Raw genomic sequence first — 25414 nt, 5'->3', positions numbered from 1 at the left:
CAGGGCTCCGTCACCCTCAGAGGGAAGAAGTTCTTCCTCATGTTCAGACAGAAACATTTCGCTGCAGTTGCCACTGGGGCATCCAGCCAGTTCTGGCCAAACCCACCCTGCACAGTGGGTCTACTGGGAAGCCGTGGGCTGAACAGTCCCCTCCTGTCCTCCCCTTGAGACCAGCTTGCACCTCCCAACATGTACAGCACATCTTGTGCCTGTCTTCTCCATCCCCACGGCACAGAACAGGGGCCAGCCAGGGAGCTTTTCTCCTTTGTTTTCTTCAATATTTTAATGAAAAAAACCCCCAATGAACAAAATCCCATTTGAAACAGATCTTCCAGGTGTCAGGACATGAGCATCGTTTGGGATCTCCCAGCAGAAACTGGCTGGGACTTCTTCATCCTCTTCCTCCTCCTCCATGCTGGGGCTGGTGCTCAGGAGCGGGTCCCCATGCCAAGGAGCAAGGCAGTGGCTGTTGCTGGGCACGAGGCCACTTTTTGCCACTCATGGTACTCGTTGCTTATCTCCACATTGCCTGGTTGCTCTTCCTCACCCTGAAGACCCAGCCATGCTGAGGAGCAAAGCGTCTTCCCGGAGCACGGGGTCATTACTCCCTGTATGCACTGCCACAGAAGGTATGAGGGTTTTTTGATTTAAGATGACAAAAGCAGTTGTACAAGGCAGATCAGTGTTTTTCCACCACGGCAGGTCCGGTTTCCAGTGCAAACACAGATCTGGGCTCCCTACCCCAGCATCCTACTAAACCCAGGAGAAACCACTACCACGAGCAGCTTGACTCGGTGTCAGCTTGGTGTTCGCAGACGAAGGCACAGCCCAAGTTTCAAGGGGACTTCAGCTGCGGAGCTGCTGACAAGCTGCTCCCGAGCTAAAAACAGATAAAGGCGCCTTAGACAAAAGCTGACATTTCAGCTGGGGGGGATTATTCTGGCCTCTGTAACTCAATCTTTCTGCTGATTTTTCCTCTAAGAAATAAATAAATTAAAAAAAAGTCCATCCTGTTCTTACAGACCCCTACAAAGAGGTCCCACACATGCTCCAGCCACTCCTCTGGCACTCAGCTATCCTTCATCTTCACAAGCTCTTCCTCATTCTCCCTGTGTCTTCTCTCCACGACAGACATGGGGCCTTCAGGCCTTCTCCTCTCTGCCACAGCTGCTGACAGATTTGAAGCTCCTTTCCCTTTTTCCCAGTCTTCTTGAGAGGTGAATTTTCCCCACGGGTGGTCCCTCGCATTGACCCCTCGTTGCCTCCAACCCACATCAGAAGTGCTCAGGGGAGGACGCGGTCTCTCAGGCAGATGCAGCAATGCAGCAGGGTGCGTGTCATGCTGGCACCCTCCTTTTCTAACCCCCTGGTCTCTCGCAGGGGTGCTGGGTATCCCAGTCAGTGCCGGAGGCTGAGACCCGATGGATTCACCTCTCCTCCTGGAACTCTGGGCTGGGACCTCCCTAGCTCCCACCTGACTTTAAATGAAAGGGTGTGGGAGAACCATTGCAGAAACGAGGGGGTGGTCATTCTCCTTTGCCTGCAACACCTCGAAAGAGACTCCTCCTTCTCCACCAGCCCATCCCCAGCACACCACAGGGGGAAAGGCGTTTGGTGAACATCCAGCTTGCACAGAAAACTGAACCCTAAGCCCTTTGTGCAGAAAAAGAAACTACACACAGCGGGTTTTCGCCCTTAGAAGAGCAAATGTTGGGCCAAACTATGCTCAAAGGTCTGTGTCCCACCCCAGGACACATCCAAGGTGGAGACGGCACAGCCGGAGGTGACCCTGCTGCGATGAACCACCCTGCAGCCCGGCACTGAGGCTTGGTGACACCAGAAATGCCTGATGCCAACAGCATTTTGGGGCCCTAAAAGCAAAACGTGCCCAAAGCCGTGGGTGCAGGATGCAAGTGGGGCATGCACAGGCTGGTGGGGTTTTGGCAGACGGCCCTTACCTTGTGTGCACGCTCTCCACGAACACCCCGCTTCTGGTCTTCAGCTGATCGACCTCCAGCCTCAGTTTGTCGATCTCATCGGACAACCGTCGCTGTTCGGGGCGAGACAAGAGACAGGCAGGGGTTGGTTTGCTCTGAAGAGCAGCCAGGTTTGGGGCAATCCCCATCCTTTGCTATTTCCAGGTTTATATTCCCTTTAGAAATCCCCATTCCAGGTTTAAAGCGCCTTTGACACATCGGTAAAGAAACAGCTCATGCAGGCGACAGCGAATGACGACGCTGGGGCGATGCCACGAAGGGAAGGACAGACAGACAGACACACGCGTGCTCGCGGCGATGCCGGTGTGTGAGGTGAAGGAAAACCGGTCCCACCAGGATGCTCTGGTTTTGCTCCAGACCGCAGGCCACCTTTGCCTTGGCAAAGGGCTGGCGGCGAGGGACCCGCCAGCCAAACCTGGCGCTGGCCCTGTCCCTCCCGCTGCCAGCCCTGTCCTCATCGTGAACCTGTGCCCGCGCTGAGCGGCCGGGCTGGCCTGCGGGAGATGAGAGGGGGGAGGCAGGGAGGGAGACGGGATCCCCCCGGCACGGCAGGATCCAGTCCTGCGGGCAAACAGGCTGAACCAGGGCGGGCAACGTGCAGGCAGCGTCGCGCGAGTCTCCGAGCTTTGCCTGTGCCTGGAGCCGAGCAGCCGTGGCTGGGAAGAGCAAGCGGTGCCCGCACATCCCTGCCGTGGGCAGGGAGTGTCTGGCAGAGCAAGACCCTAGGCAAGGGGGAAAGCAGCCCCCCGATCCCCCCAGTCATGCATGAGACACGGGCACATCCCAAAAGCTGCCGTTGCTTCAAAAAGCTGCAACCCTCCAGCATTCCAGCACAGGCCAACATGGACTTGTGTTGCAGACTCTACTTTGATGCTTTATCTGAGGGCAGGGGAGGTGCGAAGACCTCCAGGGCCTTCTGCAAGCTGGGCGTGGAGCAGATCTTCCCCCCGGGTTCGAGTGAGGGGGTTGAGAAAGCCTTGGGAGCGAAGGGGACGTGGCTGCCCGAGCAGCCCTGTCCCTCGCAGCCAGGCTGCACCGAGGAGCGCTGGGGTAAACCCTCTTCTAGACACACAGAATCACAGAATCACAGAATAGTAGGGGTTGGAAGGGACCTCTGTGGGTCATCTAGTCCAACACGGGCAAAGCCACCCCGGCCTTGCTGCTGTCCTCGCCGGGGGGCTGGAGACGGATGAGAGCGAGAGAAATACGGAGACGGGACTGAACGTGCCTGCTAGGGAACCAAACTGGGGGTCTCTGGAGAGGTGGGTGGCAGCTTCCATCCAGCCACTGCGTGGGTTAGTGTGTGGCCTCCGGCTGCTGGGCGCTTGGGGATCCCAGCTCCTCCGAAACTGGGGCATTTCAGGAGGCGCGACTGCCACTCGCTGGGGACTGGGAGCGAGGAAGCGCAGTCGCTAAGGCAGGCTCCCTGCAGCGGCATTTACCTTGTCGTGCTGGTGTTCCTCTATCTGCTTTTGGGTATTTTCCAGCTCTTGTAACAACGTGTTCTTTGAAAAACGAAACAAAAGAAAAGGGAACAAAAACAGGAAAGAAAAAGAGAGACCGTTTAGAAAATGGCTGTGCGGCCTCCCGGGAACGGCCAGCGTGGAATCGCCGCGTGGACGGTGTGAGGGACGCCTGGCAGGAGGGACGGCAATGGCTCCCCCATCTACTCCTCACCTACCTGCCCGCAAACCAGTCTTCTCTGCAAACGTCCTGCTCCTCAAGCAGGGCTGCCGTAGCTCAACTCCTGCCCCACACCGGAGCCGGGGCATGGCCACGGAGGGCAAGGGTGGTTAAAGATTTGATGGGCAGGGCTTGAAGACCAGGAAATTCATCTGAGAGGAGATCAACTCCTTGAGCAGCTGGATCAAGGGCAAAAATGTCCCCTACATCTAAGCTAGGGAATACACGGGGGAAAAGAAAGCGTGCTTGCAACTGCCTGATCTAGGGCTCTTTTTTGGGAGGTGCTGGCAGCCAAACAGGATCATTTCTGCCTGCAGAAGACCTGGAGAAACTCTTTGGGTGAGCCAGTGCCGGCAGCAGGCTGGGGAGCAGAAGATGCCCCTTCGCCAGGTGCCACTGCTCTGGTCCCTGTTGCTTGCTGGGGTGGGAATTTGGACTCAGCCCCATGTGTTGGGTCCTGCTCTTTACCCAGAGCCACTCAGACCTATCTGCTGAATGACTGGACACGCTGGCACAGCCGGGTCTGGTTGGGGACGGGAGGCTGGGGACAGCAGGGGAGACAGACCCAGTCCTGGAGGCATCAGCTGAGGGATGCAACCCCTCTGTGCTCTGACTTGCTCAGGGGAGCCTGGTCCCTGCTGGAACCCAGACCGAGGTGAATTATCAAGGCTGGATGTCCCGTTGGCACTGCGAGGTTAATCCTTGCTCTGAGCCACCCGCTTTCCCAGCTAATTGCACTCACGCTGGGGCCGCAGCAGCTCCCACTGGCTCCTCAAAGGAAAGCCCAGGAGGAGCGAGGTGGGAGCTGGGAGGCTGCTCATGGACTCTGCCCTGGCCTGGAGAAGGCGGGTCAGTCCAGGTTTGGGGGACAGGCAGGTTTCAAGGCAGCATATGGAAGGGATGGGCAGGTGGGAGAGGATGAATGCTGCATTTTCTCCTGCGAAATGCAGTAGGGTTGTGCTCCGACAGCCGGGCGCAGGCTGCAGTCGAGGCTGCGCCAGAAAAGACACAGGGAAGCGAGGGGATGGAGGACAAGTCCTGCTGCTGTCGGAGATGAAAGGCACTGGGGAGGGGGTCTTACCGGGCGAGGGCTGGCCGGAGGCAAGGGTGCGACGCAGAGCACGCGTCCCTGCGCTCCCACCAGCCCCAGCGCCCGGCTGGCATCCTGCATGTGATAATTTCTCCATCCCTGCACACGTATTTCCAAATCCCTGTGCTGTGCCTGGCTGAGGCTACGCACCGGAGGGGCTGCGGACCCCTCGAACCCCTCCCAGCCCCCCAGAGAACCCCTTGCCCCCCAGCCACTACCTTCTCCTCCAAGGCCGCCATCCTCTCCTTGAGGTGCAGCTGCAGCCGCTCGTTGGACTCGCTCAGCAGACGGTCCACCGTGTCCGAGAGCCGCTTGTTGTGCTCCTCGTTCATCTTCTCCCGCTGGCGGGCCTGCAACGGCAACCAGCGACCGGCCACGTCAGATCCAGCGGATCTGCTCCTCCTGCCATCCCGTGCCTGCTGGTGCAGTCAGAGCTGGCCCATCAGGCCCAGGTTTTGGGGACAAATCCACCCCTTCCAGCACAGATCGGACCCTCCGCTGAGCTCTGCTGGTCTCTGCCATTTCCCAGCATGAACAGGAGAGAGGATGGGATCCAAAGAGATCCTGCCCGCCTGATCCTCAAGGAAGCTTCACCTTGTGCCTCTGCCAGGGACAGGCACACCGGGGTCACACTCCAGACCCCAAAGGGTGCCGATCCTCTGGATTTGCAAAGGTGTCTCCAAATGGCTGCCCTGGGCCACAACAACCAGGGGCTTCCCCAGGGGCACACGCTGTAATGCCACCCGAGTGACCGGAGAAATGGGCATCGCAACCTCCTGCGTGGCAGCCCAGCCACCGGCTCAGGAGCACAGCAGGGACTGTGCATCCCCTGACACATCGGCCACGTCGCTGTCTTTGTCAGGGGCAGCACCCTTGGGTCCCAGCACCCATCAGTCTCGCCCTGCTGCTGATCCAGGCTGGGGGGCAGAGCAGCTGGAGCTTCCCCCTCCGCCCTGCATTTGGGGCCCCAGCTTGCCCCAGGAGGTGACGCTGGGAGAGGAGTGGATGTGGCACGCTAACAGCAAGACTTGGATGCCTGGGAGAGGGGGAAATCACAGCAGGGAATGTCATGAGCTCCTGGGTGACTCTAGATGAAGAGATCCTGGATGGGAAAGGATTAACCAGGCCCTTCTCTCCATCCTGCTTCAGAGCAAGCCCACCCTTCATGGTGTGCCCAGGTACCCAGCCACCATGGCAAGGCAGAGCCAAGGCTGGATGATGACCCGCATGGACCCCCGGTCCCGGCTGAGCCGCGCTTACCCTGGCCAGCTCCTGGTTCTTCTCCTCTAGCTGGCTCTCCAGCTGCCGGAGGTGCTCCTCGATGCTCCCGTGCCTCTCTTCTGCCTGGGAAAAGCAGAGCAGCCCTCTCGGATGATGCTCCCCAAAACCACGAGGGTCCTCCTGCACTCCTCCCTCTGCCCCTGCATCCGTGTCGTTCCCCAGGGATGCGGCACTCTCTCCCACCGCCTGCATCCCCGCCGCGGTTCACTGCGTGCTGTGAGCCACAACAGCCCTCCTGGCAGGGTGATGGGAGGTGGAGGTGCTCTGTGAGTGACCTGGCACACGTTCCAGCGCCTGGGAAAGGCAAGGCTGGCTGTATCCACACATCCCTCCAGGCCTGCACCCTCCAGATCCAGCCTGGGTCCTTCCTTTTCCTCCTCATCCCAGAGTTGCCCCAGCAGAAGCTGAAGGCTGCTCAGATGGACAGGGCCATCTCTGTCTTGGAGAAAGGAGCTGAGGGAAGGGAGCAAACCCCGCGCATGGAGGACACATCAGGAGCTTTAAAAACCATGCATTGTCCCTGCAGTCATGGGGGAGGCAGGGGACAGCAAAGCTCAGAGGCTGGGAATAAGAGGAGGGTGCTTGGGGCTGCCAGGGGCTCCATGGCTGCAGGGAGCAGCCAGACCTTCCTCTTCCTCTGGCTTCTCTGCTCTCTCCTGCCCCGGCTGCTCCCGAGCTCCCCGCACGCTTGCCTTGGTGAGTGCTGCGATGCGCTGGGCCAGCTCCGCTTCCACCTCGGGCAGCGTCTCTGCCTTCCGCATCGTCTGCTGCAACTTCTGCTCCGCCAGCTCCAGCAGCTCCTGCAGATGCCGGGCTTTCTCCTCGCACTGCGGAACAGGGCAGGATGGGTGCCCGGCACCGAAGCTTGCCTGCTTGTCCCACCCCCAATGCCTGCTTCTCCCTCCCAGGTCCCTGGGGTGGTGGGGAGTCTTTGGGTCCAAGCTCTGGTACCTGGCGGTGCAGGGACTCCTTGTTGGCCAACTCGCTTTCCAGCTTGTCATTGAGGTCATGGATGGAGGTGGCTTCTCGCTGGGCTGCCAGGTAGCGTTTCTCCAGCGTGGTGATCCTCTCCTCCATGTCTTCTTTCTGAGCCAAGGCCTGGGGAAGCGATGGGGCTGTCACATCCTGATCTGTCACCACCAATTTGGGAACAACTGGGCCACCCAGCTCCTGTGAGCCTGGGACATCCCCGAGTCCAGGCATGCAATGAAAACTCTGCTCTGCCCAGGAATGAGGGACAGCAGAGTGGGAGATGAATAATGCAAGAGTCAGGCAATCACAGAAGAACCTGCCCACTGCCCCAGGTCTGCAGCACACCTGGGTATCTCGGTGTCTGCTTAGAACCTCAGTGAAGTCCTGCTGATGGACTTGGGGACAACCTCCCAAAGGCAGTGGTCTCTTTTGGAGAACACTGGCCTTCACCCTGCATACAACAGGGGTCACAATCCCTTCCCAGCCCAGAGCATGTGGAAGCTGCTGTCAATGTCTCTGCAGCTGCAACAGGCTTGGCAGTGTGAGAGGGCAGGGTCTAACCTCTCGGAGGTCCCTCTGGTACTTGCTGCTCATCTCCTCCGATTTGATCAGATCCTTCCTGGCGGTGCCCAGATCCTCCTCCAGCTCGGCGACGCTGGCAGCCAACGCAGAGATGCGCTCCTTGGCCTGGACCACTTCGAAATTCTGCTTCTCCAGGAGCTCCTGCAGCTCCACCACCCGCCCTGCCTCATCGTCCGGGTGGACAGAGCCGTTGGAGAGCCGCTGCAAGGCAGCAGAGAGGGAGGCGGATGCCGGGCTGCCCCAGAGCACGGGCTGGCATTGCGTGCAGTTATGCAATGGGAGAACACGGCCCTGCAGGGACCCAGGGAGGTGGTGGGGAGTGGGGACGTGGGGCTCTGGGACCCCCTGTCAACAGTCTCCACTAGCCAGGGATGTGGCTTCTCACAGGCACGATGGAATAGGGATGGCTGAGGGCTTCCCCACAGCATCTCAGGGAAGCAGAGCCCCTAGGAGCGCCCGAGCAGGAGCACAAATTGCCCTCCACTCAGAAATGGCCTGTATCCACCGGGAAGGGCACTTCCCAGGGGGCTGGACCCCGGGGAGAGGGAAAGAAGTTTCAGCACCCTGGAGCCTGGGACAAGGGAGTTGGAGAAACGACGGCCTCGGTAAGCACGGTCAGAGCAGGGGTTTCTGGGGCTCTCACCTTCCAGGGAAGCTTCTGAGCTGGCTCCTTGGGCTCCCTCTCATCCCGCTCACCCGCAGGGGCCTCCCGCACTGCGCCTTGCTGCAGAGCTGCCACCTGCGTGACAACAGCGATTAATTAATGAGAGAAAGCAAATGAGAGCAGCTGGTACGGCCGGGGGTGAGGCCAGCCCTGGTGCACCCAGGTCTGCACCCGGCTTCCCGCTGGCTTCCCCCCTGTCATATTCAGTGAGTGCCTATGGCTGGGGGGGGACTGGAGGGACAGGGTGGAGAGGAGAGGGGAAGGCAGAGATGCTGTGAAGGCTCAGCACTGGTGGAGGATGAAGCCCCATCTCGCATGGACACCATGGTACACAGAATCACAGAATCACAGAATAGTAGGGGTTGGAAGGGACCTCTGTGGGTCATCTAGTCCAACCCCCCTGCCCAAGCAGGGTCACCTACAGTAGGCTGCACAGGACCTTGTCCAGGCGGGTCTTGAATATCTCCAGAGAAGGAGACTCCACAACCTCCCTGGGCAGCCTGTTCCAGTGCTCCGGCACCCTCAGAGGGAAGAAGTTCTTCCTCATGTTCAGACGGAACTTCCTGTGCCTCAGTTTGTGCCCATTGCCCCTTGTCCTGTCACTGGGCACCACTGAAAAGAGTCTGGCCCCGTCCTCCTGACACCCACCCTTCAGATGGGTGCATCCCACACACGCAGAGCCTGAGCCCTAGCAGTAAGGTTTTCCTGGCGAGGCCTCAGGGACCTGAGACCTCCATCCCCAGACTCCCTCCCAACTCGTTTCACTCCTTTGCAGCCAGCCAGACTTCAAACCCGGCGCAGACACAGCCAGCAGGAGCAGGGGATAAACACCGACACTGCACCCTGCTGCGCTGGGGGAGGATGGGGAAAGGTCCCTGCGAGGTGACCGAAGGCCGGGCACTGCCTCCCCAAGGAGCCTGGGCAAGCACCACGAGACACATCCTGGGAACGGGAAAGAGGAGTAAAATTTGGCCAGGCAGAGGCTGTAACGATGGCTCTTTCCTTCTGGCGGTGGTGGCTGGACACAAACTTCAGGAAGGAAAGCGTGGTTCACCACCTCCAAGATGGACAGGGCTAAATGCTGGGGACAGAGAAGTCCCCTTGCCAGGGCCTGAGCAAGGAGGGGAACGGGGGACGCAGGACGGGGTGCTCCGAGCAGCGGGGTTTGGGTCTCTGCTGAGGCAGGGGAAAAGTCAACAAGCAAAGTCACTCTCAGCCCCTGTAAATGATTCAAGGTCAGGTTTCTTTTGTCAGTAAAACGAATACCAAACAGCAAAACAACAGAGGAAACCTTGCCCATGAGACAAAAGTTTTCAGAATATTTACAAGGTTTCCTTAAACACAGGCAAGCCTCCATGCAAATAGCAATTTTAGAAGAAAAGCCTTACATTAAAAATGCCCAAATGCCATTTCTCCAATCTGCACGCTCATTTGAGGGTGGTATTTCAGCAGATTCAACGTGAATTCACAAACGTGGCAGGGAGCAGCCCCAGCCCAGCGGGCGCCGCAGCAAGGGCCCAGGGCAGGCTGCCCCAATGCCTCTTACCTGCCGATGGGCATCCACGAGCTGCTCCTCCAAGGTTGCCACCCGCTCCAAAGCCGCTCGCAAGCGTTCCCTGACCTGCAGCCGTGTAAGACAGCAAGAAAAGCCATTTTTTTTATCCATGATGAGGGTGTCCAGGACCTAGGCAAGCTCCCAGCCCCTTTTGTCTGGCTGACAGCCAGGCTCAGGTGGATTCACGTCCAGGGGACAGGCTTGGGGATGCTCCAGCCCATCACCTGGGAGAGCAAAAGCATGTTGGAGAGGAACAGCCCAGACCAAACTGATTCTTGCAGGAAACCCATGGCTGGGGCAGCTTGAAGATGTCTTTTAGCAAAGCAAGGAGCTGCTCGAAGTAAATGAATCAGGAGGAACAGTATGAGTTGTAACGCAAAGACTGAACCAGGGTGCCAAAAGCCAGTGCTCACCACCACCATGTGAATGACCAGGGAAGCCAGATCCCCATCCCCGACAGCCTCAGACCCACAGCATCCCCTCAGCAGCCCCACTGGCTCCTAAAACAAGGGTGCTGCAGCTTTTGGATACCCAAGTCCTTCCTCCTGAAAGACCCCGTCACCGCCCAGCTTAACAACAAAAAATGGCAACCAGTGGGAGGGAGAGGGAGGGCTGGGAGAAGGTCAGCGCTGAGCAGGGGATGCTCATGGAGCGAGCCAAGAGAGAGGTCCCAGCAGCCTGTCTCACCTTTTCATCTAGCGCCTTGTGATGCTCAAAGAGTGACTTGAGCGCCTTGAGCACCTCGACCTCACTGGAAACCCCGGACGGCGACTGGGCCTGACGCTTGACCACGGTCATCCTCAGGGACCGCTCATGCCTCGACACCAGGCACTCCAGGTGCTCCAGCAAGAGCTGCAAGAGGGCAAGCGTGAGGCTCTCACCACCCCGGGGGCTGGCGATGCCGGAATCAGCCCGGCAGCCTGCGGTGTCCCACATTTCTGGGGGCTGAAAGCCAGAGAGCAGGTTTTATACGCTTACCCGGGTGTTATTGCGCTCGGCTTTCAGCTCGGAGATCTCCTCTTCCCGCTCCAGGAGCTGCTCCCGGCACGCACTGAGCTCCCGTGTCAGCGTTGCAAACTCCTGCAGAAATCAAGGCATGGCCGTGAGCAAGGAGAGCTGGATGGAGACGGAGCCAGCAACCTGGCCCCACTGCTGGGACCTCCAGAAGAGACCATTTCCCATCCCATCCCAACCAGTGAGAGACTGGGAAACCAAGGGGAACACTGAGAAATGGGTGGAGAAGCACAGCCAGGCTGGAAGGTGGTCTATTCCTGGCTTGCCTAAGTGCTTTGGACAAGGCAGAACACAGCATCCCAATATTTATCCATTTGGTTTGATGTCCAATAACACAAGACACTGCTCTGCAGCTCCAGAGGTACCTGATGGCATTTAAAGCATCCCAGTCAAGGTCACCAGCATGCTCCCATCCCACTGCTCCCTTGATGCAACCCTGCAAAGCACCCACCTTGGAACATCCCATCAGGCTAAAACTCACTGCCAAGCCACAGCCGGGCAGGATGGGTCCCCTGCCCCCAAGCCAGCCTCTGCCATGGCCTCAGGACCTGGCATCACCCAAAACCTCCTTCCAGAGGAAAGAGCAAGACCTGCCCCAGTCCAGCATGTGCAGCCCACTGAGCTTCCTACGGGGCACCCCCAAGCCCTGAATCCCAGCTGAGAGAGATGGGGCACAGCAGGAGATGTGGCGGGTGCCACCAGTCCTTGCTCCAGCACCCCTCCAGGGTCACCAGTCACACTCTGGTCACCTCCAGCAAGGTGAGAGCCAGCAGGGAAGAGCTGTGCACAGAGCAACGCCAAAGCAGAGCTGCAAAGTGGGGGGAAAGGAAACCCACTGCGACGTTCCTAGGACGCAGGAGACTGGTCTTTAAAAAATGAAGATGACTGCGTTGAAAAAAGGAAAGCCAAGCACTTGGGTTAGCCCAGGAGCACTCTCCCACTGCGCCCAGTTGCTCTTTCAGTCGCCAAGTCATGCCAGGACTAAGTGACATTTTGCAGCTGGGATTTTTTGGGGTGAAAAATGCAAATGCGGAAACACTTCATGAATTTACACCAGTTTCACAGTGTTGTTGAGAAGAACTTCAAAAGGGAGAGGGTTTCAGAAGAAGCTGAGAAGGATTTGATTGAGCATTAACAAATCAGATTTCCACTGGGGGCTGAGAGCGGTTTTAGAGAGTGAAATTCTCTTCCACTTCAATTTTCAAGTTAAACAAATAAAACCCCTTCAAACTGCAGCAAAACGTTGAGGTTTATGTTGAATCAAATGCTCTGCTCAGCTCAAAGTGAAACCTCTTGCAACAGCTGACGTTCCTCCAAGAAACCCAGAGCTTTTTAATCTCTGTTTTTCCCCAAATACCCCTCTCCCTTCCTACCCCACACTGCTCACGCTGGTGTGGTTTTTCGCCCGGGGTTGGCAGGGACGGTGGTGTCACTGGTGATGCCGAGACCCCACAGAGGGACAGGACCCGAGCACGCCGCAACGTGGAGGAAGAGCAAGAGCAATCGCAGCGGTCGAAGTCACTCATCGTCCCTACAAAGAGCTGCTTTTCTGCCCATCACCGTGCCTCAGGGCTGCTGCCACCCGGCATCCTCGCCCCAGGGCTGAGTCCCCCGGCTCCTTTCCTGCCCCATCCCTTCCCCAGGGACCACTCCAGCCCTGGGACAACCGCTGTCCCCATCTGTTGCCCCCCAAATCGGTCACAGCCCCCCAAACCTCCATCACCAGCCCCTGCCATGCCCAGACACCACCCCACGCTTGCTCTCGGACCACCCCACAGCCCCCCAGAGCGCAGAGACCCCCGCTGCAGACCGCTGTGCCTGTCCCGGAGCCGCGCTCTCCCCGCCGGTGGGGATTCAGGCTGGGCACAGCCCAGCAGCACGCACGCGGCCAGCGCACCGCTGGGTCACGCAAACCCTGCGCGCAGGAGCGAGCAGCTCGCGAGCATCCCCACGGATTACATCGGGGCTGGGAACGCCGGTGAGCGGAGAGGCAGCGAGAGGGGTCAGATTAGGTGCCCGCGCACCGCTGGCTGCTGCACATTTAGAGATGTCACTCCCCGAGTCCTTCGATACGCCAGGAGACAGGCAGCAAGGCTTAAGGAGCTCAGCAAAAGCATCCTCGCAGGCGTGATGGCCCCAGGAACGTCTTCCAGCAGCCCAAGCTATACCAGCAGGTGACACATTGGCTGCCAGCACCGGGGCAGGGACCCAGTGGATCCAAAGCCCCCCGATCTGCAAAGGGTGGAAGCCTCTTGCTCTGCCCCGTGGCTGTCAGGGGAAGCTGGGGCTGTGGACGCGGGACAGGCGGCACAAGGCATCCGAGGCAGCACGGGAAGAGGGATGCCACGCTGGGAGCCCTGATCACCAGCGCTCAGCCCTCGCCACCCCACGTTGCCCACACGGCTGGCCAAGCTGTACAGATTGCGCCTGCAATCAGGCTCTCATCCTGACAGGCAAGGGGATTAAAAGAGAGAGAAAATCCGCCGGGGAGAGACAGGCAGCCCCCACCCCGGCCAGCCCGCTGCAATCCACGGGTCAGCGGGTCAGAGGGGGCTCCCGGGCACAGCACAAAGCTCCTGCCCGGCCCCGGCCCATCGGGGTGCCCCTCTCCGAGCCCCCCACCTGCCAGGGATGGCTGGTTGGATCCTCTGCTGTGCACCCCCGTGAGGCTGCCAGGCCTGGAGCATCCCGTGGCAAATAAAAGACACCACGATAAGCGTCCTTCCTTGGGGAAAGGCTGCAAAAAGGAGCGTTTACCACCAAAAATAGCAACACCCCTGCAGCGAGATGGGACAGCAGCGAGGGTTAGCTGAGTACACAGGGCGGGGGGCAATTGCAAGCCTGATTTTGATGCCTTGGGAATAAAAAAAATGGGAGTAAATGACTCCAGCACCCGCCTGTAGCTACCCCCATCAGCCCCAGCTGTGCCAGACATCTGCCCTAGCACTGCCACCTTGCTCCAGGGCCACCGGTGGGCACCAGACACGTTTGGGGACCACGAGGACAAGCTGTCCCCAGCTCCCAGCTGCAGAGTCTCACTGTGGAGCGCAGCTTTCACCCCCATCTGCAGGTTTGCCATTGCCCTAAGGCCCAGGGAAGCGGCGATAAAGAGGATCCGGGTGATTTTCCTCTGCCCCGGCCACGGCCAGGAGTCTTCCAGGAGATGCAGAAGCGTCTGCCCCTGGCTCTGATAAGCTCTCAAACTAAGCAGGGACACCTATAAACGGATTAGAAAGTGAAGGAGAAGTGCCTGATCTTCAATCAAAGGACACATGATGAGACACAGCCCTGGGAGCCCTGCGGGAAGCCCAGCAGCCCGGGAAGTGGCTAATTTGGATTAAAACCAAACCACCCAAAGCACAACTGCCTGGGCTCAGCCCCAAGCCCCAGCACAGGAGGGAGAAGGGTGGACAGATGCTGCTTTCGCCGTCGGAGCAGGCAGGGAGACCCGGAGCACCGCACAAGGGAGTGAAACGGGGCGTTGAGGCTCGGGGCTGGGATCTTCGGTCAGCGCCAGCCGTGTTCGGGGTTCGGGGTCTTCCCCTTTGGCTGCGTCCGTAGGGAAGGCACAGGGAAGAGCCGGAGGGAGGCCAGAAACCAGCTACATGGAGACGGCTGGGAAAGCAAGGAGCAGTTTAGGAAGCTCAGAGGGAGAAGGCTCGTAGCATGAAAAAGCTGAAATGCGAAAGTCCTCAGCCCAGAGCCATCTCCTGCCTTCCCCCGTGCTGTCCGCAGCACAGACAGGATTCAGTGAGATTGCTCCAAAATGAGCAAAATTCCCCCGTTTGTGGCAGGAGCGCAGCTGCTGCTCCAACGCACCCGAGCCTTGGGAACAAACTGGCTCCGGCTGCGGGATTAATGGCATTTTAAAGCCCCTAATTGGAGTGATTGCTCCTGACGGGCCAGGCGTGCGGCGGAGGGTGGTGTGGGAGGACGCCCGCGCTGGGAAATCAGCCCTGCTGCCTCGGCACACGAGGGATGGAGCCCCACCTGTCTGTCTGTCCACACTGGGAGGTGGCAGACCCACCACCCCGGTTTCTCCTTGCTGTCCCAGGAGAGGTGCAGAATTACGAGAAAGCCCGAAGTCACAGTCAAGGGGACAAACACAACCCCAGCACCGTGTACCATGGGATTACAAAGATTAAATCCTGCCGGGTAAACCCAGGCCTTCGACCATCACCCACCCTCAGCGCCGGGGAGCGCGGTGGCACGTCCTGGACCTCTCAGCTACAGCACCACGACCCTGCGGGGATCATCCACGGGGAACTGGTGTCCTCCCTTCTCAACATGTGGTCACGATGTGTATTCCCACCCAGGATTGCTCGGGGAGGAGCTTTGTGCAGTCGAGCAAGGAGGAATCCAACATCTCGGTGCCCTGGTCTTGTGGGATCGCAGCCAGCTCCAACGGCTCAACACTGAGCCACCAGATCCTTCCATCCTTCCCCAGAATCTTGAGAAACTTCAAAGGTCTCACCCAGTGGGTGCTTTCCCCCCGCTTGGAGCTGCTGAGGTTCCTCTTTTCACAAAGCTTCTTGTAAGTGTGAACTTTAGATGTATTTTAAAGTAAAATGGGAGCAATTTGGGGTGATCATTTGATGCCAGGAGCTTTCCCAGCTCCTTGGGGACCTCCAGGGAGCTCAGGGGGTCTTGGGCAGTCTGCCCACCCCATCAAGCCCAGCTCTCGGCTCCCTAGAGAGCCCCAGGCAGCCCCAAGGGGCAGCGAAGGCGCAGCAGAGAGGGGCCTGGAAGGAGGAACTGCGGGAGGTTTCCATGGCCATCAGCAGCCCTCAGCACGGCAGCCCCTGGGAAATCTGGGACCCTGTTCTCCCCCTGACACCGCTGGGGACAGGAACTCCTGCCAAAGCCCCAAGGCCTGGCAGGGCAGGGAGAAGTGCCAACCCAGGCAGGACCCTGATCTGGGAACACATCTGGATACACCTGGAGCCTCGCATTTCGCATCCCCGGGTGGCACCTTCACCCAGGAGAGCAAGGGGGGACCGAGCTGAGCGGCCAGGCAGGAGGGAGCCGGCAGCCATGCCAGCACCCCGGGAGGCTGCCGAGAGCACCTGGACCCTGGGCAGGGCTTGGTCCTCGGCCGCATGCCCCCTGCACAAGCAGGGAGGGCAGAGGGATTGGAGCCGAGAGCTTTCAGCCCGATTAAGTCGCATTCAGTGCTCCCACATGAATAAATAAATCATGTAAGAAGCATTAAGGCAGCTTAGTCTCCACGGGAAATCGCCCTGGAGTTCTGCCTTTTGGGGGCTGAGGGATGCCCCCATGGACTAGAGACGGGGGCGGCTCGGCCACCAAGCCCCGCACGGGCAAGGGGGAATGGGAGCTACAGGCAGGAGCATCCCTGGAGCGTCCCTGCCTGCCCCGCGCGTGGGTTTGCCCCAGACACACACGTTCCCTGCCTGCCCCATCGGTGGCTCTGCTGGTGCTCTGGATCCCGCGCCGATGCGGTGGCATCCACCTGCCACTGTGCCCTGAATCACAGAATCACAGAATGTTCGGGGTTGGAAGGGACCTCTGTGGGTCATCTAGTCCAACCCTCCTGCTGAAGCAGGGTCACCCAGAGCAGGCTGCACAGCACCGTGTCCAGGCGGGGCTGGAATATCTCCAGAGAAGGAGACTCCACAGCCTCCCTGGGCAGCCTGGGCCAGGGCTCCGTCACCCTCAGAGGGAAGAAGTTCTTCCTCGGGTTCAGGCAGAACTTCCTCTGCCTCAGTTTGTGCCCGTTGCCCCTTGTCCTGTCGCTGGGCACCACTGGAAAGAGCTTGGCCCCATCCTCCTGACCCCCACCCTGCAGATATTTATAAGCATTTCTAAGGTCCCCTCTCAGCCTTCTCTTCTCCAGGCTGAACAAGCCCAGCTCCCTCAGCCTCTCCTCGTAGCAGAGATGCTCCAGTCCCCTCACCATCCTCGTAGCCCTCCGCTGGACTCTCTCCAGTAGCTCCTCATCTTTCTTGAACTGGGGAGCCCAGAACTGGACAGAGTACTCCAGATGATGCAGATGACTCTGAAAGGACGCAGAGTGCCACATCCCCAGCCGCCATCCACCCAACCCTCCCCAGGCGCACGTCCTCCGCATGGCTGGGGCTTGGCTCCTCGGTGACACTGGGGAAGGGCTTCCAGCCTCGTGGGTGGTCACTGATAAGCCCAGGTGACCCCAAAAAAGGGTTTCTTCAAGCAATCCAGCCCGAATCCCGTCCCAATGGGGTCTGACACATTGCAATAAGCTGCTGGGCTAAAGGGCTCACAGAGAAGGAGGAAGAGGATGGGACAAGCCCGTGGAAAGCAGCACCCCGGGGAAGAGACTCGCCGCGTCCCACTTACCTGGTACATGCACATGCTGGGATTAATCCCATTGGGCAGGTGAGCGCCGTTGGGTTGGCTCCCCGCGTTCATGCCGAGCCCTCATCTCCCACGAGGGCGGCCGGCACAGCCCCGAGGGTGAGCGGCACCGTGGGCACCGGGGGCTGCCGTGCCCGGGCGCAGAGCCCCCCTGCCCGCCCCGGGACCGGCAGGGCAGCGGGAGGCAGCGGGACCCCAGGGAAATTCCCCATCCGTCGCTAATCACATCCCTCGTCGCCCCGGCGGGAGCGGGGCACCCAGCGCTCGTGGGTGCAGGCGCTGCCACCGGGTCCCGCTGCGCTGACCTGGTTTGCTCCGTCTGCACCGAGCCACCGAGGACCCTTTATTGGAGCAGGAGCGGAGACTAAATCCGTGCGGTCCCTTAATCCGAGGCGGCTGTGGCGGGGCGGGCTCAGGGTGACCTGGCTTGCTCCCTGCGGCGCATGCTGGCTGGGGAGCTGGGAGCAGAGGGGACAAGAGCCCCTGCCACAAGAGAGGTGGGGGAGGGGGCCCTGCATGCACCCAACGCTTGGGCACGTCTCAGCGCATTTCTGAGGACAGGGGGCAATTCATCCACGGGGACCCCAGGAGCTCTCGGGGAAGCACTGTTGGGTTTTTTGCTTTCAGCAGCCTGGGCTGTCCCAGCTCTGTGTACAGGGACACGGGCTGCCTTCCTCCTGAGCTGCTTTCCCCCATCCAGAGCGGAGAAGGGATGCCAAGAGCTGGCCGACCACCAGCCCAAGCTCTGTCCTGGCTTGTGCCACCAGTTGTGATCCAGCAGTCATTGCCCATCTTCCTAGCCCCAAAGCCCAGCACCCTCACAAGGAGGGTCCACGATCTCAGCACTGGCACAATCAGAATAAACATTCGAAGCCTCCTGCTTCCCCTCTTTGCTGGGCTCCTCCCCACATCACACCCACAACGGAGCAGTGCAAAAGCCCCCCCAGATCCTGCTGCCCCCGACTCTCGGCCCTGGGATGCTGTGTGCTGCCCTACAAGGGCAGGGAAGGTGGGCAGCTTGGATGCACCCTGTGCAGCTCCAAGACGTTGATCTACCCCATCCTCTTCTGACCCCAGCAGCTTTGCAGAGGCCGAGCTCAGGTCCAGGTCTCTGGAGTACCTGGAGTGGGTCCTGCAGGTGGAGGAGCTGGGAGCAAAGCAACGCCAGTCTCTCGGCAGAGCCAGAAGCCCCAGCAGAGCCATGGCAAGCCCGGATTTCCCCATAGCCTGGGCTGCTTGCTCAGCACAGACCCCTGGCAGCCTCCCTGCCCGCTGCCCAGCTACTCTGGCTCAGGGAATAAATGGGCCCATTGCAACACCCCGTTCCACACTCTGCACCCAGCTCTGCCTCCAGTGTCCCCTCTCAGGACCAAGCTCGAGACAAAGCAAGTCCCATCACCTCACCAGGCGACGGGGCTGATGGAAGGATCCCTCCTGGCAAGGGAAGAGGCAGGGAGCAGGGGCTTCCCTCCAACAGTGGGGACGGAATGTGGCTGATGTCCCCATTCGGGGACTCTGTAGGTGCCAGTGGGGACTCGTGAGACCAAGGACTGCCTGAGGTCCCAAGGAGCTGGCCGGAGGCAGAGAGCCAGATCTGCTACCCAAAACGTGTTGTCTGCTCCTTAAATACTCTTTGGTGCCAATGGGCAAGTGTGGTCTCTGCATCTGCCTCCCTGTTGCCCTGGGGTGTCCTCAGGAAGGTTTTGCCCCTTGTTCATACCCATTCCCCTGTGAAAAATGGGGGATTACGGCCTCACACCTCACTGTATGAACTCACAGACCAACGAGGGGCAGAGAGAAGGAGAGATGTTCCAGCTGGTTGTGGCTTGGCCTGGGAGAACCTGAAGGTTTTACTATTGGCATGAGGTCCAGCGCACCCAGAAGCATCACCACAACCACACCAAGCCAGTCTTCCAAAAGGCATGAGCTAAAAATCACATCCGAGCAGCCGACCACCCTCGTACGCCTCCATGAAGGCAGGAGCTCATCCCAGGGCCGGCTCCTTACCTGTGGGAGGGCCGAGTTGAGTTGCCTCTGGAGCTGGTCACGCTCCCGCAGGGTCTCCTGCAAGCGGCTCTGGGTGACAGAGAGCGTCTCGCGGGTCTCCCGCAGGGTGTCCAGCAGCTTGTCCCTCTCATCCAGCATGTTCACCATCAGCTGCTCGAAGTCGGCGTCCGCCTCGGAGCCCTGCGGGGGACCCAGAGGGTCCCCCTCGCTGATGGTGGGCATCACCTCGCACATCATGGCGGGGTGCGACGGGCAGGCAAGAGTCCTGGAGGTGCCCGGTGGGGTGAGCGGTGGGTGCTGTCGAGCTGCAGGGCCCCGATCACATTGCTACGGGCTCCTGCAGGTCAGGGGAGCCAGCGCTGGAGGGGGCAATGGGCTGGTGAGGGTGCAGGGATCCCCCATCCCTTCTTCCTGGGTGCTAAAGAGAAGCTGGCATCACTCCAGTGGGGACGGACGGACGTCCTTGGCCACCGACAAGGTCCTCGCAGTCTTAAATCCCCCTGCTCGACTACTTGTCACTGCCAGGGTCCCTTGTGTCACCTCTCTGATGCCTTTCAGAGGGGCCGGAGCATCAGTGAGCCATGGGGATGTTCAGAGGGGGACAAAGCGACCCCTGAGGACTTGTCCTGACGGGGAGCCCAAGCTGGCAGCAGCACAGGGAGGGTCCGGGGGATATTTGGGCTGCCCGGGCATGCTGAGGAGAAGGCTGGTGACAGCGGGCCGTTGTCCCCAAGGCTGGATGAGACGGTCACTGCTCAGCTGGGAGCGTGCCTCCGTTCGGCATCACAGCTCTTCAAAAACACAAGTGGCGACCTAAAGGAGAGGGGACAGAGATCAGATCACTCCTGCTGCCCTCAAAATGCCCAGGGCACCTGCCCAGCACCCTTTACCCCCCCACTGAACCCAGGAGGGCTGCAACAGGCGGGCTCAGCACCCACCGCAATGGCCTGTGTCCAGCTGCTCCACCCTGCACCCATGTGCTCACTACACCACATCCAGTGTGGTACCAAGCTGCAGGGAACAGGATCCCCGGCACCCAAAATCCTGCCATAGCCTTTGGCATTCGCCCACCCTGGGCCAGGACCCCATCCCCTCTGCGGAGCGGCTGGCTGCCGAGGGTGCCCGTGGCCCACGTGCCCTCCAGCTGCAGAAACTCTCCATTCGCAGAAAAATCAGGCTCAAAGCTGAGTTTGGTCCAAACCTGGTGTGAAGTCACAGCAGCAAATGAGTTGAACGATCAGGTTAACGTTCACTTCCGCCTGTCCCCGCGGCGTCAGCGGGGACACAGGCGGTGGGACTGGCTGTTCCGTGTTAACTGAACTTCAGCGCGTCCTCCGTCAGTCAGACCCCGAGCCAGGGGACGGAGGCAGCAGCATTCCCGAATTACTGCCCGAGCACAAGCACCGTTCTCCAGCTGGGGCCAGAGACGAGAGGCTGAAGGGCAGAGGCAGAGCTGCCAATTTGGGCAGCAGCCTGGATTCAGGCTGGATTCAAGCACGGGTGGACCCAGGGACTTGACCTCAGAGGGGATGCTGGTACCTGGCCTCCATTTCCACAGCCCAAAACGACCGGGGCGAGAGGCTGCCATGTCCCCCATCCCTGCCACAAGCAAGGTGCCAAACGGGGATTTCTCCTGACGCAGCCCTTTGGGTGGGCTTCAGCCCCCTCCAGCTGGACGAGGGTCCCCAGCAGCGGGGGTCCGTGTGCCGCTGTCACCCCAGCCGCCCTAGGGACCTGCGAGGCTTTGTCTGCAAGGGGACAAACCACAGGCAGGACTTGAGCCAAGCATCAAAACACGACGTGGCAAGCTCAGTGCGAGGGCCGCTGGTCTAATGCCGGTGCCGGGATAGTCCCCATAAAGTTTTCAAACCTTTACAATGGATGTAATGTTTGAGGTTAGGTCTGAATATCCTTATATCACCCCGCTTTCAAAACACACACATGGACAAAAAGGACCTGCACGCAGTCATGGGTCAGATCAGCCCGCTCTGGCCCCTTGGACCGGAATCAAAGCTCGTGTTCAAAGGCTCGGCGGGACAGCGGGGCCCTTCTCCCCTCCTCAAAGGCAGCGTGCGCATCGAGACGCCTTTGTGCGCACCCAGACGCGCAGACCCGCGTTGCCGGGGCCGGGGGAACCGTAGCTCCGTTCTTGGGGTGACATTGGCTCATCAGCTGATGGGAAGTTTGACACAAAAAACCCTCTAAAAATAGAGAAGCTCTGGCAAAAGCACGAGCCCCTCAGTGTGCATCCAGTGTGTTACGCTGAAAGCCAGCTCCCGCGTGCTGGGGACGTGGGACAGGGTGTCCCACAGGTGTCTGCCCCACGTCCTCCTTCTTTACAGATTTGAGTTCCTCAAGTGGGATAAAACCTGTTACGGGCACGTAACGTTGTCCTGAACCTTCGAGGCTTGTTCACGCTCCTTCCTGGCCCTTGGGACATGGATGACGGGATAACTGTGTCTGATATCCCATCCCCACGGCATCCCTGCAAAAAAAGAGGCTGGTGGAGGAAAAGCCACGGAGCGAGGGACCACTCATGCCCCCTGCTCTCCTTGGGCTGAGTAGGACATGAGCCCTGTTCCCATAATGAAGCAGGTAAGATGTTTTCCAGTCCTCCTTCCCGTAATTAGCAGCCCCAGTGGTACCCACACATGAGCACGGCCTCGCTGCCAGCCTTCCTGGAGGACGGGTGCCCCAGGCTCTGGGGAGACTCGGGGCCAAGCAGACCAGAAATCAGCCTTACCCCAGGGCTAAGCCCCACTAATTTGGGTGCAAAACCCAAACGAGGTGACTTTCACACCCCATCTTGCTCCTGTGCCTCTGCTTGTGGAACGAGCGTGGAGAAAGCATGTCCATGCCGTGAAGAGCCAGATAGCCCCACGAGCATAACGTGAAGAGCAAAATCAGCTGCGTGGCCACGTCCCCACCTCGGCTGCTGGTCAGGAATTGCATGAACTAAGAGGTGAATTAAGAGATATCAACGAAGGCACGGAGGGAAGAGCCCTGCAGGCACTCAGGGAGCAGAAATGCTGCAGGGAATGGCCAAGACATAAATCTGACAGGAGTGATGATGGGATGGAAATTCATCCCAGCTGCAAAGGAGAGACTTGCTTACCATGAGGAGACTCTGCAGGCGCCCATCCCAGCAGGGCCGTGGCAACTCCCTGCACCCCAGGGAGGCAATCCACAGGGCTGGACCCACACGGTGCAAGAGGAGGCACAGATTTACCCCATGCATCACCCAAGGGCTAATTATCTTTTTGCTTCCCCCACAGTTGAGCCCGTACATGGGTGGTTGGGGTGGTTTGGGTAAGCCCTTGTGCTACTTTGCTTCACTGCAACCTGCTCCTGTACACAGTTATACCCTGTTATATCTGCTGTGCTTGGGAAGGGAGGCTCGGCATGAGGAGCAAACCCACCTCAGCCTGGGGAGGGTGATAACAGCATCACGGGGACCTTGCACGGCACTGATGCTGGCCCAGGACAGACTCATCCCATCCCGCTGGTCCCCAAAAGCATCTGTGCTCTGCCCTCCTGAGCACGCTCAGCAAAGGCGTGAAACAGCATAAAACTAATTCCCTGTGACAGGCACCGCCGGTCTCCCAGTGACCCAAAGCTCCTCCACGCCCAGGGCTCGGGGGACGTCTGCACTGGAGGGTGGTCACCTTCTCACCTTGCATCCCAGGCCACCAAGCGTGGGTAGTATGGAGGATATGCTCTGGCATAAGGCAAGGAGAGCTGCTACAACCCTCTGCAGCTGGAGAAGCACTACAGGCAGGGGTGAGACTCCCTACCACCACAAAGAGCGTGACCTGGATAGGCTGGAAAGCTGGGCAGAGAGGAACCTAATGAGGTTCAACAAAGGCAAGTGCAGGGTCCTGCACCTGCGGAGGAACAACCTCATGCACCAGTACAGGCTTGGGACGGACCTGCTGGAGTGCAGCTCTGTGGAGAGGGACCTGGGCGTCCTGGTGGACGACAGGTTAACCATGAGCCAGCAGTGTGCCCTGGCTGCCAAGAAAGCCAATGGGATCCTGGGGTGCATCAAGAAGAGTGTGGCCAGCAGGACGAGGGAGGTTCTCCTTCCCCTCTACACTGCCCTGGTGAGGCCCCATCTGGAGTACTGTGTCCAGTTCTGGGCTCCCCAGTTCAAGAAAGATGAGGAGCTACTGGAGAGAGTCCAGCGGAGGGCTACGAGGATGATGAGGGGACTGGAGCATCTCTCCTATGAGTAGAGGCTGAGGGAGCTGGGCTTGTTCAGCCTGAGGAAGAGAAGGCTGAGACGGGACCTAATAAATGCTTATAAATATCTGAAGGGTGGGTGTCAGGAGGATGGGGCCAGACTCTTTTCAGTGGTGCCCAGTGACAGGACAAGGGGCAATGGGCACAAACTGAAGCAGAGGAAGCTCCAGCTGAAGATGAGGAAGAACTTCTTCCCTCTGAGGGTGACGGAGCCCTGGCCCAGGCTGCCCAGGGAGGCTGTGGAGTCTCCTTCTCTGGAGATATTCCAGCCCCGCCTGGACAAGGTCCTGTGCCCCCTGCTCTGGGTGACCCTGCTTGGGCAGGGGGCTGGGCTGGGTGACCCACAGAGGTCCCTGCCAACCCCTGCCATTCTGTGATTCTGTGATTCTGTGAAAGAGCCGCCAAAGGCCCCCTCGTCCCCGCCTGAAGCCCCTGGGGAGGTGGCAGGCAGCCAGCCCAGGGCTTTCAGGGCTCTCCGCATTCCCCGTGACACTGCTGCACTGCCAGCAGGTCCCCGGCAGGTAAATCCAGGCTGATGCTCTGCCACCCCTGTGAGTGGCTCTGGGAACAATTCCGCCACATGTGCTCAGCTCCTGGTTGAAACCACAGCAAAGCCCCAGGGCAGAAAACATTCCCTGCTCAGCGGAGGCACCGGTCACCTCCATAACTGTTACCGACACCGAGCCGCCTCGCATCGCTGTCACAGAGCTGTCCCACCAACAGCCAGTGGGCAACTCTCCTACCCCACGGACACGGGAACGATTATTCCTGGGTACAACCACAGCAGCTTCACTGCAAAACCAGAGCAACAGCAAAACCACAGTGCCAGGAGCTGCCCAGCTAACGGGAAGGACCATCACCCGGGGTCAGGGCGCTTGCAAAGCTCTTATTTGTGATGCCAAGTGAGGAAGCCAGGACCAGGCTGGGTTTGATACCTGCTGTCTTCGAGCCCTTTAGAGTGGGAAGTGTCTGGAGAGAGTCCAGCGGAGGGCTACGAGGATGAGGAGGGGACTGGAGCATCTCCCCTACGAGGAGAGGCTGAGGGAGCTGGGCTTGTTCAGCCTGGAGAAGAGAAGGCTGCGAGGGGACCTTATAAATGCTTACAAATATCTGCAGGGTGGGGGTCAGGAGGATGGGGCCAGACTCTTTCCAGTGGTGCCCAGCGACAGGACAAGGGGCAATGGGCACAAACTGAAGCACAGGAAGCTCCAGCTGAAGATGAGGAAGAACTTCTTCCCTCTGAGGGTGACGGAGCCCTGGCCCAGGCTGCCCAGGGAGGTTGTGGAGTCTCCTTCTCTGGAGATATTCCAGCCCCGCCTGGACGCGGTGCTGTGCAGCCTGCTCTGGGTGACCCTGCTTGGGCAGGGGGCTGGGCTGGGTGACCCACAGAGGGCCATGCCAACCCCTGCCATGCTGGGATTCTGTGATTCTGTGATTCAGGGAGCAGCAGGCACGGGTGAGCGTGGCGGGGGGTGTGCACAGGCAGGGACACGCGCACATACAGCAACACGCATGCGTGCAGGGACACGCACACACATGCAGGAGGCTCCTGCCTAGGCTCAGCTCCCCTCGACACAAGCACCCCTCATGTCCATAGCACCCCAAACCTTGGCATTTTCTCCGTTCTCCAAAAGCAACAGCAAATCCCCCTTTCCCACGCGCCTCTTCCCCCCGCAGCCCATCCACAAGATGCCCTCCCCACGCAGCGAAGCTCAGCATTTCTTGGGCAGATCTGCACGTCCAGCCGGTCGCTTTGAAGGACCTTGGGGCTGTCCGTGTGGAGGACGGCCTAAACACATCACACCCTTTGCCGGCGACTTTCGCAGCCGCGAGGGCAGACCCAAAGCAGCCCTTCGGCGCTCGATGTCGGAGGGGTCTGAGCCGGCTCGCAATTAGCAGCAAAATGCTGCCTGTGAATCTCAACCTTTGGACTGTTTCTGGTGAAACTACGTAAATGCTGCTGCCTGGGTTTA

General features: G+C 59.5%; 1 protein-coding gene across 2 annotated transcripts in view; it reads right to left on the bottom strand.

Moving 5' to 3' along the window:
• The window catches only part of PPFIA4 (PPFI scaffold protein A4), a 64440-nt gene that overhangs the window by 13644 nt on the left and 25382 nt on the right, over nt 1-25414 (bottom strand). For both annotated transcript variants that reach the window (XM_075442733.1, XM_075442734.1), the window contains exons 2-13: nt 19200-20012; nt 10803-10904; nt 10512-10676; nt 9816-9890; nt 8249-8344; nt 7585-7806; nt 7003-7149; nt 6744-6878; nt 6031-6114; nt 4989-5120; nt 3440-3502; nt 1959-2050 (exon numbers count right to left, since the gene is read on the bottom strand). In XM_075442733.1, coding sequence (XP_075298848.1) covers nt 1959-2050; nt 3440-3502; nt 4989-5120; nt 6031-6114; nt 6744-6878; nt 7003-7149; nt 7585-7806; nt 8249-8344; nt 9816-9890; nt 10512-10676; nt 10803-10904; nt 19200-19436 — 1550 coding nt within the window. In that variant the 5' untranslated portion in view covers nt 19437-20012. The remainder of the gene's footprint in view (nt 1-1958; nt 2051-3439; nt 3503-4988; nt 5121-6030; nt 6115-6743; nt 6879-7002; nt 7150-7584; nt 7807-8248; nt 8345-9815; nt 9891-10511; nt 10677-10802; nt 10905-19199; nt 20013-25414) is intronic.

Source organism: Opisthocomus hoazin, chromosome 25 (genome assembly GCF_030867145.1).
Source record: "Opisthocomus hoazin isolate bOpiHoa1 chromosome 25, bOpiHoa1.hap1, whole genome shotgun sequence".
NCBI lineage: Eukaryota > Metazoa > Chordata > Aves > Opisthocomiformes > Opisthocomidae > Opisthocomus > Opisthocomus hoazin.
This window is presented reverse-complemented; position numbering and strand designations above follow the sequence as displayed.